The sequence below is a fragment of the Gossypium arboreum genome, chromosome 11, assembly GCF_025698485.1.
Source record: "Gossypium arboreum isolate Shixiya-1 chromosome 11, ASM2569848v2, whole genome shotgun sequence".
Lineage (NCBI taxonomy): Eukaryota > Viridiplantae > Streptophyta > Magnoliopsida > Malvales > Malvaceae > Gossypium > Gossypium arboreum.
The window spans coordinates 14,500,144-14,516,441 of NC_069080.1; the positions used below are offsets into that span (position 1 = coordinate 14,500,144).

At 31.7% G+C, this 16,298-nt stretch overlaps 1 protein-coding gene across 1 annotated transcript; it reads right to left on the minus strand.

Moving 5' to 3' along the window:
• Nucleotides 1–1,072: 1,072 nt before the first annotated feature.
• Nucleotides 1,073–2,274, minus strand: LOC108471473 (uncharacterized). Its single transcript, XM_017773087.1, has 3 exons — nucleotides 2,041–2,274; nucleotides 1,663–1,818; nucleotides 1,073–1,549 (listed from the first exon to the last, which is right to left on the minus strand). The coding sequence occupies exons 1-3, from the start codon at nucleotides 2,272–2,274 to the stop codon at nucleotides 1,073–1,075; spliced, it is 867 nt and encodes a 288-aa protein (XP_017628576.1).
• Between the last annotated feature and the right edge of the window lie 14,024 nt (nucleotides 2,275–16,298).

A 16,298-nucleotide genomic window follows, 5' to 3' on the forward strand; every position in this document is an offset into this window, starting at 1 on the left:
TCATGTATTTTTCATTTTTCCCAGGAATAGATGGAAGAGCTTGAGAGAACTAACAATGTATCAACATTGTCTGAGGAGTAAGTATAATAATTTTCTTTCCAAGGAAGTTGCACAAGTAGGTGGGGGAGGGATAGGATGTTGGGATCTAAATGGTTATCATTTTATCACACAAAAAGTTGTATGCTAACCAGTTTGATTGGAATTAATATCTATCTCTTGTTTCCTTCTCAGGTTGCTGCTTATAATGGAGAAAAGACCTGATCCACTACTCCCATTATAATTACAACTTGTTTTGTTCTTGTATCTTTTGTTGTAGATAAAGTTGCATTTCCTTCTAATTCGTAGGTTTATTCTGATCACAGAACAAATGGTCCTATAAACCCATCTTGGGATAGATGGTTTGAAGGGCCCCAAGATGCCAAAGGTTGTAGATGCCAGATTCTTTGATTTGAGGCAATCTAACATTTGTTCCCAAGACATGTTAAAATGTTACAGCTGAGTTGTTTATGTTAACAAATGTTTCAATCAACAATGGGCAATACCAAAAAGTTATGGATGGCTCAAATTAAATTCTATAATTTACTTTTCTGATTCAGATGAAATTTGTATATCAGATGCATCTCTTGCAGATATGAGCTTCCAAACAGATCATTCTTCTCTTTGTTTAGCCTCTTCTCGAAGTTGTTCCATATATTACTTGATTCTATGAACTTGTTTCAGGACAGTAATCCTGATATCTATTCATGAAATGAAAATCCATGGTATTAATGTGCACAATTTCAACCCATGTTCATACAATCATTTCAAAGTTAAGAATGCATCAGAGAATGAGACATGGCGATGAATTAACAGGAACTAAGAATTGGAGAAAGTTATTTCCACATACAACCGATATTACCAAAGCAAAATGACATTCAAGTTATTCAGTCAAATCAATCTTTAAAAGGCATGAGTTCCCATTATTGGCCCATTAAGGTTAAGCTCTGCCTGTATGAGATTTAGATGCAATAGCTCTCACATCTCTAAACTGTCAATGGTTGAGCAGTTCCATAGGCAAGATACAGATACAAGATCAAAGAACTTGAGCAGACAAAAGGTGTCTCAGCTGGAATAGGTGTTCCTCATCTGAAATCTTACGGCTGAGGCAGAGATTTGTAAACAGGGTTTCCTGCTCCCAAGATAAAGGACCTGAAGCAAACAATGCCTCCATTGTTGACTTGTAAGCACAAAGCTCTAGTTCATGGATATAGTATACTTTGTTCACAGAAGGCAAGGGTAAGTCTCTTTTGCCACACAAAGAAGGGAAAGCTGACTCAACATCGAAATTATCAGGTGCGTTGTCCAACAATTTATGAGAGAATGGGATGACACAGTCACCGTTAAAACTACAGCTAGCAACAGAGCATTGATCATTATCTTCAGTAGACCAAACAGGCCTAGAAGAATCATATAAACAGTGAGGAAATTTGCCTTCCATTCTGTTATTCCTGTTAGTTGATTGCTTAATGAAGTTTTCATCAACCGCTACATGTGAGCAAGAAATATCTATCTGCGTATACGAAGGAAGAGTTCTCTTTCCATCACAGCCTCTAGAATATAGAGAGGTTTCCCCATGTTGTATTCTTCATATTTATGGGCATAGCCTTTACTCTTTGCTCTCACAGGCAGCAGCTTGGTGATATTATGAGCCTCACCATTATTATATTCTCCCTCTTTATACCTTACTTTAGATTGCATGGCAATGCTAAAATGCAATGAAGTCCTAAAACGCAAGCCACCAGCTCGGTATGGAGTTTTTGGTGTAAAATTCTTAGCAACCTACAATGTATGTAGTCTGGTTTAGATATTCTGGTTGGTTCAACACATTAGTTAGGACTTATTATATGAAGTTTTTTTCTTTAAACTCTCTCATAATACCAAATCTTAAGAACTACTATGATTATTATAAGAAATAATAGTAAAGATAAACTGCAAGCAAGAATCAAGTATACACATTTAGACAAGAATATAGGAAAAAGCATGATGATGTAAGACATCTACCTTCCTTATTACTATCCACATGTTGTCATGCCAAGCCTGCCTAATCCTTAAACTTGATGCATGAAATTCCTTAAGTTGTATGGACCCAAAGAACTTAATGACAAATCGGCTGCTGTTGTTCAACACTTTTGCGACCTTTGCAACCCTCCAACACTGAGTATCAAACACCTTAACTATATCCCCAACTACCCAACGCTTACCATTTACACTTAGAGGCAGGGGTCTAACATCCATCCCTCGCACATTCTCTACAACTCATTTTGCTTCGTGGTCCATGAGCAGTTTTTACCTAACAATATAGTTGTCACCATCTGCTAAAATTCTGTTACTAGTAAACTAGGAGCCGTATGGATCATGTTCTCTTCTTAACACCTCCACCAAGTTCCCTTTTTTGAACTTCATATTGTTTAGGCTTAATCCTGGATAAAAATAGTAAAAAGAAAATAGAATTAATATCATAAATGTCAGAACTATAATATCTTAAGGTTTAATTACAAAGATCAAGATAGATGCTTAAAATTTTATGGTGTGAGAGTTGCAGCTAGGCGTACCAGATCAAGGGGGTAACTTATTAAAAGTGTTGGAAAGGTGTAAAATTTTGGAACTTCACGACTTAATTCAGCTATAAGACATGAAACCAATAATCTTAAAGAATTACTTATATAAGAAAACTAGCCAACAGATATAATCAAATCTAAATCAATTTATTTCTCCAAAAAAAGAAAAAAAATCTAAATCAATTCATTAGAAACAAGTATCCCAACCTTGATTATATGTTATTCTGGGAACTTAGAAATATAATTGATTCAACAAACAGGGATACCATTCATTATATTCTACACTAAACTCAGGTGAACTCATGGAAACCAGGTTTTTTATTGACAGTTGGGTACATAAATCAACTCATGTTTTAGCAATTCCCAAATATACCTAAAAAATGTATTTGTTTTCTTCATTTAATTTTAAAAAGAATTTCTTTATTAGAAAAACTGAAAAAGGCATTAGTTCAAAAAGAGAAAAAGAAAAGGAAATAATACTTGCCCAGTATTTAAAATCTTATAAAGTATATGCTAAAATAAAAATAGACTGACCCAAATTAAATTTAACAACCAATACAGAACTTTGTTCAATCCAAAACATTTAATTAATTGAAGGAGACTGACCTGAGAGTAAAAGAGAAGAGATGGAAACGAACAGGATGCAGTCACTAACGCATCTTTAAGCAAAAAATGGCTTTATTTTCGCTCTCTTTCGATTATTTGTTTTAAGTACAGCGATAAATAAAAATTACTATTAAAATACTAATTATTGATTAGGATTACCTTTAGCCTTTGTATTTTGTTAGTAACTTAAAATGAAAAATTTCAAAATTTAGGTATTAATCACATTATCGACCAAACTTTCGGGGGTCTTGCCTAATTGTAATCATAGGGATCATATAATTTCTTTTTCCAAAATTAATATTTTTGCTAGTATGAGTCTTCTCCTCCATCTTTAATGGATGCCAAATGGTCCATTTGCGTTTCTTTGTATAGTTTCATCATGTTGGACTAAATCTTTGCTTTGTCGTAACTTGGGCTTCATTACAACCTTAAAACTCCCATGTCATCCACTTTATTGGTGGGATTGGCACATTATCATGGTAATAGGATGTAACATTACAATATTTGGTATATTGTGAAATTATTAATTAAAATTTTGAGAAAGTTGGAATAATAAAGGCGATATTAGTATAAATTTATAGCATTTTCAGGAAGTAGTTCATGAGTGGAATAAACGGGTTTATGGAAATATTTTTGTGCGTAAATGAAAATTGATTTCTGAGTTAAGTCAGCTACAAAGAATTTTGGAGTGGAGAAGTTCTTCTGGACTCCGATATCGGGAATTGACACTTTTTCAGGAAATTAAGGAAGTTCTAAAGCACGAGGAGTTATTGTGGTTCTAGAATTCTCGATCTATGTGGCTTATGAATGGTGACAGAAACACGAGCTATTGTCATAGTTGAACATTGACTAGGCGGAGAAAAAATAGAATTGAGAGTCTTATTATTGAATATGATTGGTGTTTCAATGATGAGGTGTTGAATAATCATGTTGTGGATTTTTATAAATATCTTTACACTATGGACTCTTCGGTTACTGGTGACTTTTCATGTCATGGTAAATTTCCCCAAATCACTTCTGATGAGTTGGGTAATTTATTATTGACAATTTCTAATTATGAAGTAAGAAGACGGTTTTTGGTATGGCTCCATTAAAAGCCCCTGGAGTGGATGGTTTTTAGGAAAAATTGTTTTAGCCTCAATGGGATGTTGTTAGGTCGTCAGTTTGTTATCTTGTTAAGAAAGTGTTGACAAGGCAAGATCTGGATCCTAAACTTAACAGGACTTTGCTAGTTTTGTTACTCAAGTCTCAAAATTTTGAAAGGGTTTCTTAGTTCAGACCTATAAGGTTATGCATGGTGATGTATAAAATTATCGTGAAGACTTTAGTTAATAGATTGAGGTCTTTAATGGTGAAACTTTCTAGTCCAAATCAAGTAAGCTTTATTTCAGGCAGATATATAACTGATAATATAGTGATTGTGCAATAAGTGGTACATTTGATGAAAGGTTTTCGAGGTACTAAGTATGGGATGATGTTGAAAATTGATCTAAAGAAGGCATATGATAGAATCAAGTGGGACTTTTTAAAAGATTCCCTATTGGAGGTCAATTTTCCTTCATTAATAGTCACTGTGATTTTGAATTGTGTGTCTACATCAACTTTTCATGTTCTTTGGAATAGTGCTATTATAGATTCTTTTCGGCTTACTCGTGGATTAAGATAAGGCAATCCGCTATCTTTTATCTGTTCTTTATTTGCATGGAAAGATTTGGGCATCTAATTAGAGAGTCATTTGAATATGGTGTTTGGAAACCACGTCTTCTATCAGAGAGTGGCCCGACCTTATCTCACGTATTTTTTACAGATGATCTTATTTTGTTCTGTGAGGCTAGTAGAGTTCAAGTGGATGTTGCTAATAGTATTTTGGACACTTTTTGCTACTTCTTGAATCAAAAGGTGAACAAAAGTAAATCACAAGTCTTTTTCTCTTTTAATACGCCTAAAGATCTGGTTAAGGCTATTTGTAATGATGTGGGGTTTTCCTGTGTGGAGGATATGGGTATCTATCTTGGAATGTCACTATTCCATAATAGAGTTACAACAAGTACCTTTGTTTTCATAGTGGATAAAATAAGAAAAAAGTTGTTAGGATGGGAGGCGATAAGGCTTTCACTGGCAGGTCGTTTAACATTGGTAAAAGTAGTTCTTTTGGCTATTTCTAACTACTTTATGTATACGGTTCTTATTCTTGTTTCTGTATGCAGGGAGATTGAACAAATTGCCAAAAAATTCTTTTAGGGATCTAGTTCTAATTCTAGAAAGCTAGTTTTAGCATCTTGGGATGATTTTTTTCCATCCTATTGATGTTGGAGTATTGGGATTAAGGAGTTTAGCTGACCAAAATAAAATTTTCCTTTTAAATTTTGGTTTTCAGATTTTATCTAAAACAGATGCTTTGTAGGTTAAAGTGTTGAGAAACAAATATAGTATACAATGACTGCTGCCAAATTCTACTTCCAGAAGTAACTATCTATTTCTTTGGAGATCGTTGATGAAGGTATGGCATGAAGTTATAGCTAATGTTTACTGGTCTATTGGGAATGGTTATCTTGTGAATTTTAGAATGATGTGTAGGTTCGACAAATAGGGCCACTTCGATTGCTTTATGAAGGTTTTGGACAACTGAATGATACCTTACGAGTATGTGATTTGGTTACAAAAAGTGGAAGTTAGGATGGGTGTCGTTTGAGATGTCTTGTATCGGATCAAATTATCACACAAATTGCACCTATCTTACCTCCTTTTCCTAATGCAGGTCAAGATTGCTTGGCATAAAAATGGATGAGGAAAAATGTATTTTTCGCTGTTGAAACTTATAGGAACATGTTTCACTTTGACAATAGGGGTGGTTCTGATGTTTGAAAGACAGTTTAGAAAGTGAAGACATCTTAGAGGGTTTGGGTTTTTTTATGGCTTTTATGGCATGATAAACTATTGACTAATAGAAAACGAGTGAGGAGACACATGACAAGCGATGGTGGTTGTCCTAGATGTAGCTGTGTTCTAGAAACACGTTTACATGTCATTCGGGATTGCACATTCTTTAAATCAGGATGGTTACCAGAAGTTCCAAGGCGAGTGCAGGGTATTTTTTTTTCAATCTTCTTTCAAGGAGTGGTTTTTATGGAACATGCAGAATTTAGGAAACTATGGTAACAACGACATAGTTTTCTCAATAATTTCCTGATTGGTTTAGAAGGACCGTAATTGTCACATCTCAAAAATAAGCCTAGAAGAAATAGGAATAAAATTTAGATTTTTACTTTTTTAAGTATGGAGTAAGAGAACTTAGAATGCCTTAAAAATTATTTTTGTTAAAGAATTAGTAAGAATGATTTTGTTGGTTTAGTGGTAAAGTCTTAACTTACCCATAGGTTTTAGGTTTGAAACCCCTTGTGTACCATTCAGTCAAAATATTTTATTTTCTTACTTTTACCCTATAAAAGTGCCAAATTTTCAAAATACCCAGCCTAAAACTATTTTTTTAATTTAGCCCTTATTTAAAATAGTCTAAATTCTACATAAATTTCTAAAACCTATTTCAATTAGGGAAAAATAATTTTATAAATAAAAAAATCTTTTCAAACCCTAGAATTTTTATCTAGCAAATTTTTCAAAAAGAAACTCCCAAGTTCATCTTTTTCTCCACTATTACCAAAACAATCTTCAAGCAAAAGAATTCAAAGTTTTCAAAATTGCCCCTCTCCTCTCGAGTAAATCATTAATATCTTCACCCAAATTAAGGTTTTTGTGTCTTAACATCATGTATGAGATCTAAACTTAAATCTTTATGTATAATTGAGGTAGTAGAAAGTAAAGGACTTGTATAGGAAAGCACCCTAGGAGAACCCCATGTATGTGTAATCCCTTGTACGCGAGACCATATAGGTGAATTCCTTTAGAGAACTCCTTGTATATGCGAACCCTTTTGCATGTAAAACTCAATAGGCAAACTCCCTTGTATGCTAATCCTTATAGGCGAACCCCTTATTGCGAACTCATATGCAAAGCCTTATAGGAATTGATATATGAACCCTTAGGATATTTATGCGAACCCTACATGTAGTGTAAGCATACTTATATGCGAACCCTAATGCATGTGAACCCATATGCGCTAACCCGTGTAGGCGAACCTCTGTACACGAGCCCATGCATGTAAAACCTTATATAAATTGTTATATATGTGAATCCATATATTGAACCATATAGGATTTAATATGTGAACCCTATATTGCTTGCGAACCCTAAATGTTGTTACATGAGAACCTATATGTTTATATACGCAAACCTTGCATACTGAAGTATGTGAACCCTGTAGGTTAAATTTGTGATGTAACATCCCAATTTTGGGCCCAGTCAAAACAATGGTTTCGAGACCTCCGTGAAACTGTAGACCATGAAAATATAATAAAAACAAGATTTACTACGTCAGATTCGTGGTCCCGAAACCACTATTTTGACTGGGCCCAAAATCAGGATGTTACATGCGAACCCTACATACTATAATAAGTGAACCCTGTATGATTGGTATGCGAACCCCAACATGAGTTGGTGTGCGAGCCCCTATGTACGAACCCTACTTGCAAACCTAATTGCATGTGTCAGCCGAGCTAGGCTCTTTATTTCACATGTTGATAATGTACTTGCAAAATTGTTTTTAGTTTGCATGAAATTAATTGTGTATGTGAAATTGATGTGAACAGATGCTTGAACACACACCAATCAATGATAGTATGAAATATTGAATGTAACATCAATTGATGATAAAAAGCATAATTGCAATTCAAAGCTTGTTGATTGCTGATCGTGTTGTGCCAATGTCGGACTAAGCTTTAATTGATTATTGGTTTTTGCTTTATGATGTACTTTTTTTTACCAAATTTTGTTTTTCTTTTTTGAGAAAGTTACATTAATGTGTTTGGTTTATTAATCACTTTGCTAACAATGTGTTGCCTTTTAAAAATACTCCACCAAATAAAATATAAATTTAAGTATTTTTAATATTTTCAATGATATTTATTATTAACAAAGGTTAGTTTATTATTAATAAATAAATAATTTTATTTACTTATTTTAATAATACTGATTAATATATTTTAAAAGAAAATAAATCTATAAATTTATCTCTTTTATCATGATTAAGTTGAAAATAAAATTTAAATATATAATATGTATTAAATTAGTATATACTTTATAATTTGATTCAATAGTATGTAAGAAAAAGTTAAATAATTTTTTATGATTTTATGGTGAAAAATATTGCGCAAAAATAATGAAAATAAATAAATAATAAAAAGGGTGGTTTTGTCTCAAAATAAATTTTAACTTTCCACCTACAAGAAAAATTACTTTCCCACCAACACATTCTCAGGGTTGAAGGAAAGTAACATTTTTCGGAAAGTTTATAATATTTAGCATACCAAAATGGGAGTTACTCTCCCACCAATTAAATCCTCAGGAAATTAATCATCTTCCATCATACCAAATACTCTCTAAGAAATAATTTTTAATTCTATGTTTGAGTAAATTTTTTGTTTGAATAATTAAAATTAGTAAAGTAAAGTAATATTTACGACCCTTATTTAGTTAAACTATGGAAAGTAGAGGAAATGTTTGACTATAATGATTATTTTAATTATATCATTTTATAAAATAATTTATATAAATATTAATAGGATAAAAAGATATTTTGCAATTTTAAAAGAAAAGAAGTTAACCAACCAAGGGAAAAGGTGTGCTACTTTACCTTGGGTTCCTTTCCGCCTTTTACTGCAATCCGAATACCATAAGTCCTAACCTTCTTTTACACAAGTATGATTTATTATACGTGTCGCTCTCTAGTTTCATTATCTGAGTATTATTGTATTAATTTTTAGTCTGTTTATATTATAATAAGTTTAATTTTCTTTACAATTACTTGAATAATTTATTTGTACTAATAATTTGATACTATGTGGTTACTTAGATATATATATATATATATATATATATATATATATATATATATATATATATATATATATATATATATATACTTTAGTTGTATTGTACTGTAACACTTTTAAAAAATATGAAACGGCATGGGTTAATTTATCAATGTACAAATTTTTGCTTAACTTGTCGGTAGTATTTGTAAATTTTGAATTTAACCTCCTATTTTTATTTTAGATAATTTAATACCTTTACTTTTCAAATTTAAAATATAAGTCTAATTATTCATTACGATGTCTTTTTTATCATATGACTACTAAGTGGATATTATTTTTATTTTAAAATATTACTCCCAATAAATTTAAAAGAAATTTTAGTTGAAATTAACAATTAAATTTAAATTTTTAAATATAAAAATTTTAATTTTGAATATATAAAAGTTACTTATATAGCATATTTTAACCAAATTTAAAATTTTAAAATTTCGAGGAAAGATTATGATTGCCTCACTTTTAAAAAGTTGATTGCTTTACTTTGATAGAAGTTTCCATACAAAGGTTTCAGGTTTGTAATTGTTTGTTTTAATAATGTTATTTTCAATTTTTGATTAATTTATTTTTTAAATTTAATATTCCACTAACTCTTATATATATAATTTTTGAAAATAATTTGTTATATATAATTTTAAAGTTATTTTCAATATAAATTATTTATTTTTACATCATAAAAATTAAAAATAATTGTAAATTAAATAAAATAAAAATTGCTTAAGTTTAATGCGAGTAATTATAATTATTTAACTTGTAAACCAAATTATCTAAACACCATAATTTGGTTGGATTTTCGATTTCTCAATTTTTTATTCTAACTAGTAAAATGGTTTCATGTAATTAAAGATGCACTTAAGGGTCGACAAGGAAAAAATATCAAGCTATTGTTTTTCTTGGAGTGATTTGCATCAATTTTATTTTCTTAAATTTTTATTTAGATCTAGTATAAGTTTTTTAATTTTTTTAAAAATAAAAATTAAATTGATAAAATGTGAAAATTTGAGAGCTAAATTTGTTAATTTTTTAGAATTAAGATCAAATTTATAGAATTTGTAAATAAGAAAGAGTTAAATTTATTATCATGTGAATAAGGAATGATAACATTTGCATTCTTAATAATTTAATGGAGAAATAATCAAAATACAAATATGGATAATGTTAATGACTAACACTATGTTTGGATTGAGGTAAGGGGAAGGAAAGTTAAGTAACTCAATGGAAAGAATTTTTTCCTTGTTTGCAAGGGCAAAGGCAGAATTTTTTTTAGGGAGCTGAAATTTAATTTTTATTTTTACAATAATAAAAATGTAATTTCACTATTTGAATAGCAAGTATCTTTATAATTTTTAAAAGGATTAAATCAAATTTTTATAATTTTTTAAGGGACTAAAGTATAATTTTATCTTTATTAATTTAAAATGCCTAAATAAAAGTTTTTCCATTTTAAGAAAGTCTGAGGGCTCCTGCCAGCTCACTAGCTATGCCCTTACTTGTTTGGATAACCTATTTTTTACATAGTAGAGAAAGTTAATGAAGTTGAGAATCCCTTGCTTCCTCTTATTTTCTCTCAATTTTTTATACCTTAATTTGGGGGAAAGTGAGAAAAAGAGAAACATAATTTTTTTTTTAAAATGTCACTTTTATCTTTTGATAATTTTAATGACCCTTTTTACTTTGAATTTCCTCCTATTAATGCATTGAAATTTTTCTATTTTTTTAACACTTTAATACTTTGGAGAAAGGATTGTATGAAACAAGAGCATTATGTTATCCCATATCCCTTTCCAATTATGTAACGATGTTTTAGAAATTTTTTTTCCACCTTATTGATACATAATTTTGGTAAAAAAAATTTAACCAAAACCCTGAACTTGGCATATTAGTTTTAAGGTCAAGGTTCAAGGTTTGAGTTCGAAGTTTGAGTTTGAGTTCAAGGTTCAGGTTCGGGGTCTATGGTTTATTTTGTAACTTTTTATAACACCAATGATTATTTTGCAACTTTTTATAATTGATGACCAAAATAACAATTTATTAACAATTTGATAATAATGATATATTTGAGAAAAGTTGAGTTAACGGGACAAGTTAATGGCAAGGTAGCCTAAATGATAATTTTGAATAGTTGAATAATTATGGGGGTAAATTAAATTAGACATGTCCATGGGTCAGATTACTCGATTTGGCCAAAAGGCCCATCCGAAAAGTAAAAGGATTTGGGTAAAAATATAAGCTCAAAAAATAAGTTTGGGCAAAAAAATTAATGCCCATTTAGAAAATTGGTTGAGCCCCGAGTAAGGTTTTTTGGCCTAGACCCGGCCCAGATAAAAAATCTATTGTTTTGTTGTTGTTATTTTCCACTGTTTTGTTGTCATTTCACTGGGTTTTTTTACCAATATAATATAAAATAATTAAAAAAATACCAAAATGGTACTAAGGCCAAATTATTGACGGAAATGGTATGGGCAGGGTGGTGCCACCTATGGCAATGGCGTGACCACCCTGCCAGCTGGCATCTACAGTAAAAAAAAAGCTGAAAAAACTGAAAACTGAAAAAAAAAGTTGAATCTGAAAAAAATTAGAAAAAAAATTAAAATACTGGTGAAGCCTCTTCCAGAGGCAGCACTAGTTGGTGACATGGCAGAGGCGGCACCCACACCCCCAATCCCTTATTTAAACCCCTCAGTGTTAAAACGAAGCACATAGCAGTGAAAAAAAACTTGCAGAAGAAGAAGAGAGGGAGAAGAGAAGAAAAAAGATAGAAGGAAAAAAATTTCAGTAAAAAAAAGATTACGAGAAGAGAATAGAGAGAAGGAAGAAATAAAAGGTATCTTTTCTTTTTTTTGTTATTTTTAAATAGAATAGAATATGATAAGAAAAAATATTTTGTTAGTATTAATATAGTTTGTTTAATGTTATTTTTGTGTTTTGTTTTAAAAGTTATTTTGTTTATTGTGATTTTTAGTAAGTTTTGTATTTAGATTAATTATGTGTTTATTATGAATGTTATGTTTTATTTTAATATATTTAAAATTGCATATTGATTAATTAATTTTTATTTAAGTAATTTATTTGCTGTTCGAAATTATTTTGGGAAATTTTGTTTATTTTTTAACATATTGAGTATTGAAGATGGATAATCAATTTTTCGTATGCATTTATTTCGATGAAATCATCTTGACAACAACCGTTGGATGCATATTTGAATGTCGGCAATAAATAGCAATGAGATTTAATAGAAATGTCTCGTTGGATGATATGAAGGGAATGATTAACGCAAAAATTGTTAGACGTTGTGGGAGAAAGATCTCAAAACTTTTCTACAAGTTTTTAATTTCGACAGATCCCATCAAATTCACCGAAATGAAACTTGTAGATGACGAAGACGTTGAGACAATGATCGCTCTTTACTGTGGGAATGAGAGTGACAAAAATGCACCGATTCACTTATTTGCTGAGTTGCTGGTACAGAGCAAAATGATGATCTCAATGCATATGATGAAGAACATGGAGTTCAAGAACCGTGTATGGTGGCTCCAATATCGTACGTGTTGATGGTGAATCGACTATACGTGGGATCGATATTGATCTTAATGTTACACCCGATATTGATGTGGTTGGTGATGATGGATACGATAGTAATGATCCTTGTGATCAAGAGGTCGATAGTGATAGTGATCCCGATGTAGACGATGTCCCCGATGATATTGACGATGAAGACGTGAATGACGATGGAAACATTAACGCGTCATCGGTTGGGAACCAGATGCGAAGTATTATGATACACAATAATCCTGGGCCAAATATGTCACTCATAGACCCCAACACGGTGTATGCAGCTGAGTTCCCGGAGTACCCTAAAATACTTCCTACTCACCGGCTGGCCGTAAGTTCCAAACCTAAGGAGTTGTTCGTAGGCCAGAAATTCGAAAGTAAAGAAGAGTGTGTTTTTACTATTAAGCGGTATAGCATGAATATATCAGTGGATTACAAAGTTGCAGTGTCTAAACCGATATTATACATTGGGGAATGTTGGAAGTTGACGGAAGGTTGCAATTGGCAGGTACGAGCTACATTTATTCAAAATTCGTAGATGTGGGAGATACGTAAATTTACTGGGCCTCACACATGCACATCAACACGTATGGCAATGGAGCAATTGTATGGGGATTTCGATACTGATAGCCGAAATGCAGGCATGATTTCAGTATCAAGTATCATATCGAAAGGCGTGGATAGCTAAACAAATGGCAATAGAGCAATTGTATGGGGATTTTGATGCGTCGTATAACGAGCTACAGGGATGGATAGCCGCTATGCGAGAGTACGTGCCGAGGACTAAAATTGAGTTACAGACACGACCTTATTACAGCCCAGATGACCAACTACAGTCGGGAAAAAGAATTTTTCATCAGATGTTCTGAACGTTTGATCCATGTGTGCGCGCATTTCCCCACTGCAAGCCGTTTGTGCAAGTGGATGAGACCTGGCTATATGGAAAATATACACAGATCTTACTTCTTTCGGTTACTCAAGACGGAAACAGGATCGTGCTCCCGATAGCATTTGCCATCGTAGATAAGGTGTGGTCCTAGGGGTATACAAACTTTTTAATATCAAAACCCCAAGAGACCCCTAAAATTGAAGGTTCGATGGTGTGGTCTTAGGGGTATATTTCTGTAAAGGTCAATGTTCAAGTTGTGGGTGATTATGACGACCAACATCTTTTTCAGTCGCAGGTGAGGGTGTCTGACACATGGAAGAAAAATTGTAATACCCCTACCCGTATTCATTGCAGGAATAGGGTACGAGGCATTACCGGAGTTTACGAATTAAATTTTTTTTTATATTCAATATAGCCCCTTTATAAATATCTAACATTCCCTGCAATATTAAATCGAGACCAATCCACATCAACCAAATCAATTCAACATATTTTCAAGATAAATTCATGCATATTTATAAGATAACGCCATCACATATCTAAAACCAGGTTTGTTAACCATACTAATGGCTAACTTTACATTCATTTCACATTAACATTTACTTTGTTAGCTTATACATGCCATTGATTTCCAAAATAAAGTTTCTTTATATACTGAAATCCTGAGGTTGACAGTGTGATGTGTCTCCGACCAAATCCGACCTCTGAGCTCTTAACACTACAAAACAGGGAAAAAGGAAACGGGGTAAGCACTTCGTGCTTAGTAAGCTCATGTAACAAGAATTATACTTACCTAATATTTTCAATACAATACAATAAACATCCATATATCCATTCAATGCATTATTACCCTAATATGCACAAACTCAACATTCAAGTTAGTACAATAATTTCCATGTACCAATAATATATACCATGATTGATGTACTCATCAATACCATGATTTTCATTCCTTTATTATTTTCCATATTTATCCCGTTGAATTTATCGGAATTTCGATGGATTTTCAGAAGTACACTTTTAGTGTACAATTCCGGGTCCATCAATTCATATTCATGTGCGCACATTTCCATTTCAGAGAGCACACTCCCACGAACCTTAACCTTGCAGCGGGATTACCGGTCAGGCTAAATCCGCAATATAAACTCATAGAGTATTGTCGGGATTACCGGTCGAGCTAAATCCTCACAACGACAATTACTCTAATGAGCTTGGATCTGAATTACCATCGAGCTAAATTGAGACCCTAATTCGAATACCCGTTCGGGCTAAATCCATTTTACACATATTATTCGGGAGGGCTATATCAGGATAGGATCACCCGTTCGGGCTAGATCCTTTTTACCGTCAATTCCTTTTCACAGATTCATCGAATTTTCCTTTCATTCAATCGGGATTTCTTCCCATTTTATCAAATATATCAATGTTTCATTAATTTTCATACAATGAACACTCAAATCATATTCACATCAATAACATACAATCTTAAACATTTAAGAATATAATTCAAGTTACACGAACTTACCTTGATACTTATTTGTAAACAATAAAAATCTACTAATCCCGAACTTTTTCTTTTCCTCGATCTAGCTTCGTATTTGAATCTTCCGGATCTAAATAAATAAATTTAATTATCAATTTAATACATTTCATGTTCATATGCAACATTCTCTATAATTCAACTATTATTTATAGTTCATTCAAAGCTGTCTACTTGAGTCATAGTCACTAAATTATTTATAACTTGAGCTACGGAACTCCAAATTAAGATCTGTTAATTTTCTCTGAAACTAGACTCATATATATTTTTACCATAAAATTTTAAGAATTTTTGGTTTATCCAATAAGTAAATTTTATTCTTTAAAGTCAACCCTGTTCTGCTGTCGACAGTTCTGACCCTTTTTCACTAAAAATTAATTATCTCTTCATACAGAATTCAAATAATGTTCTCGTTTATTTCTATTAAAAATAGACTCATTAAAGATTCTAGAAATATAAATTTAAGCCCATAATTGTTTTTATTCAATTTTTTATGAGTTTTCAAAGTCAGAACAGGGGAACCCGAATTCATTCTGACCTTGTCTCACAAAATTTATTATATCTCAAAATTTACAAATCCATTACTTACACTATTTCTTCTATGAGAAACTAGACTCAATAAGCTTTAATGCCATATTTTTTTTATCTTCTAATTTTATTTCTAAAATTTATGGTAATTTTTCAAATTTAGTCTACTGCTGCTGTCCAAACTGTTTTTGTGCAAGCTGTTTATTACCATTTTTCCCCTAAGCTTTTAATAAATGATAATTTCGTCCGTACTCAATTAGCCTCTCAATTGAGCTGATTTTTTTCAATCAACATTTTATTCTATCACCTTAAACTAGTTACAACCTTTAGGAATCAGAATTTCAGCAATAGACTTTAATTCCAAGCATTTTCACAATTTGGTCCTAAAAATTAATTTCTATTGAAATTACCTAATAAAATCATCTCATAAACAAATTAAAGCTTTAATTTCATTCTATTTCATCATAAAATTACAGCAATCAACCATGGTGACTTTCAATTTCATCCATGAAATCAAAAACTAATGAATTTAATAGTAGGACCTAGTTGTAAAAGTCTTAGAAACACAAAAATTACAAGAAAAAGGCAATGATTAACTCACT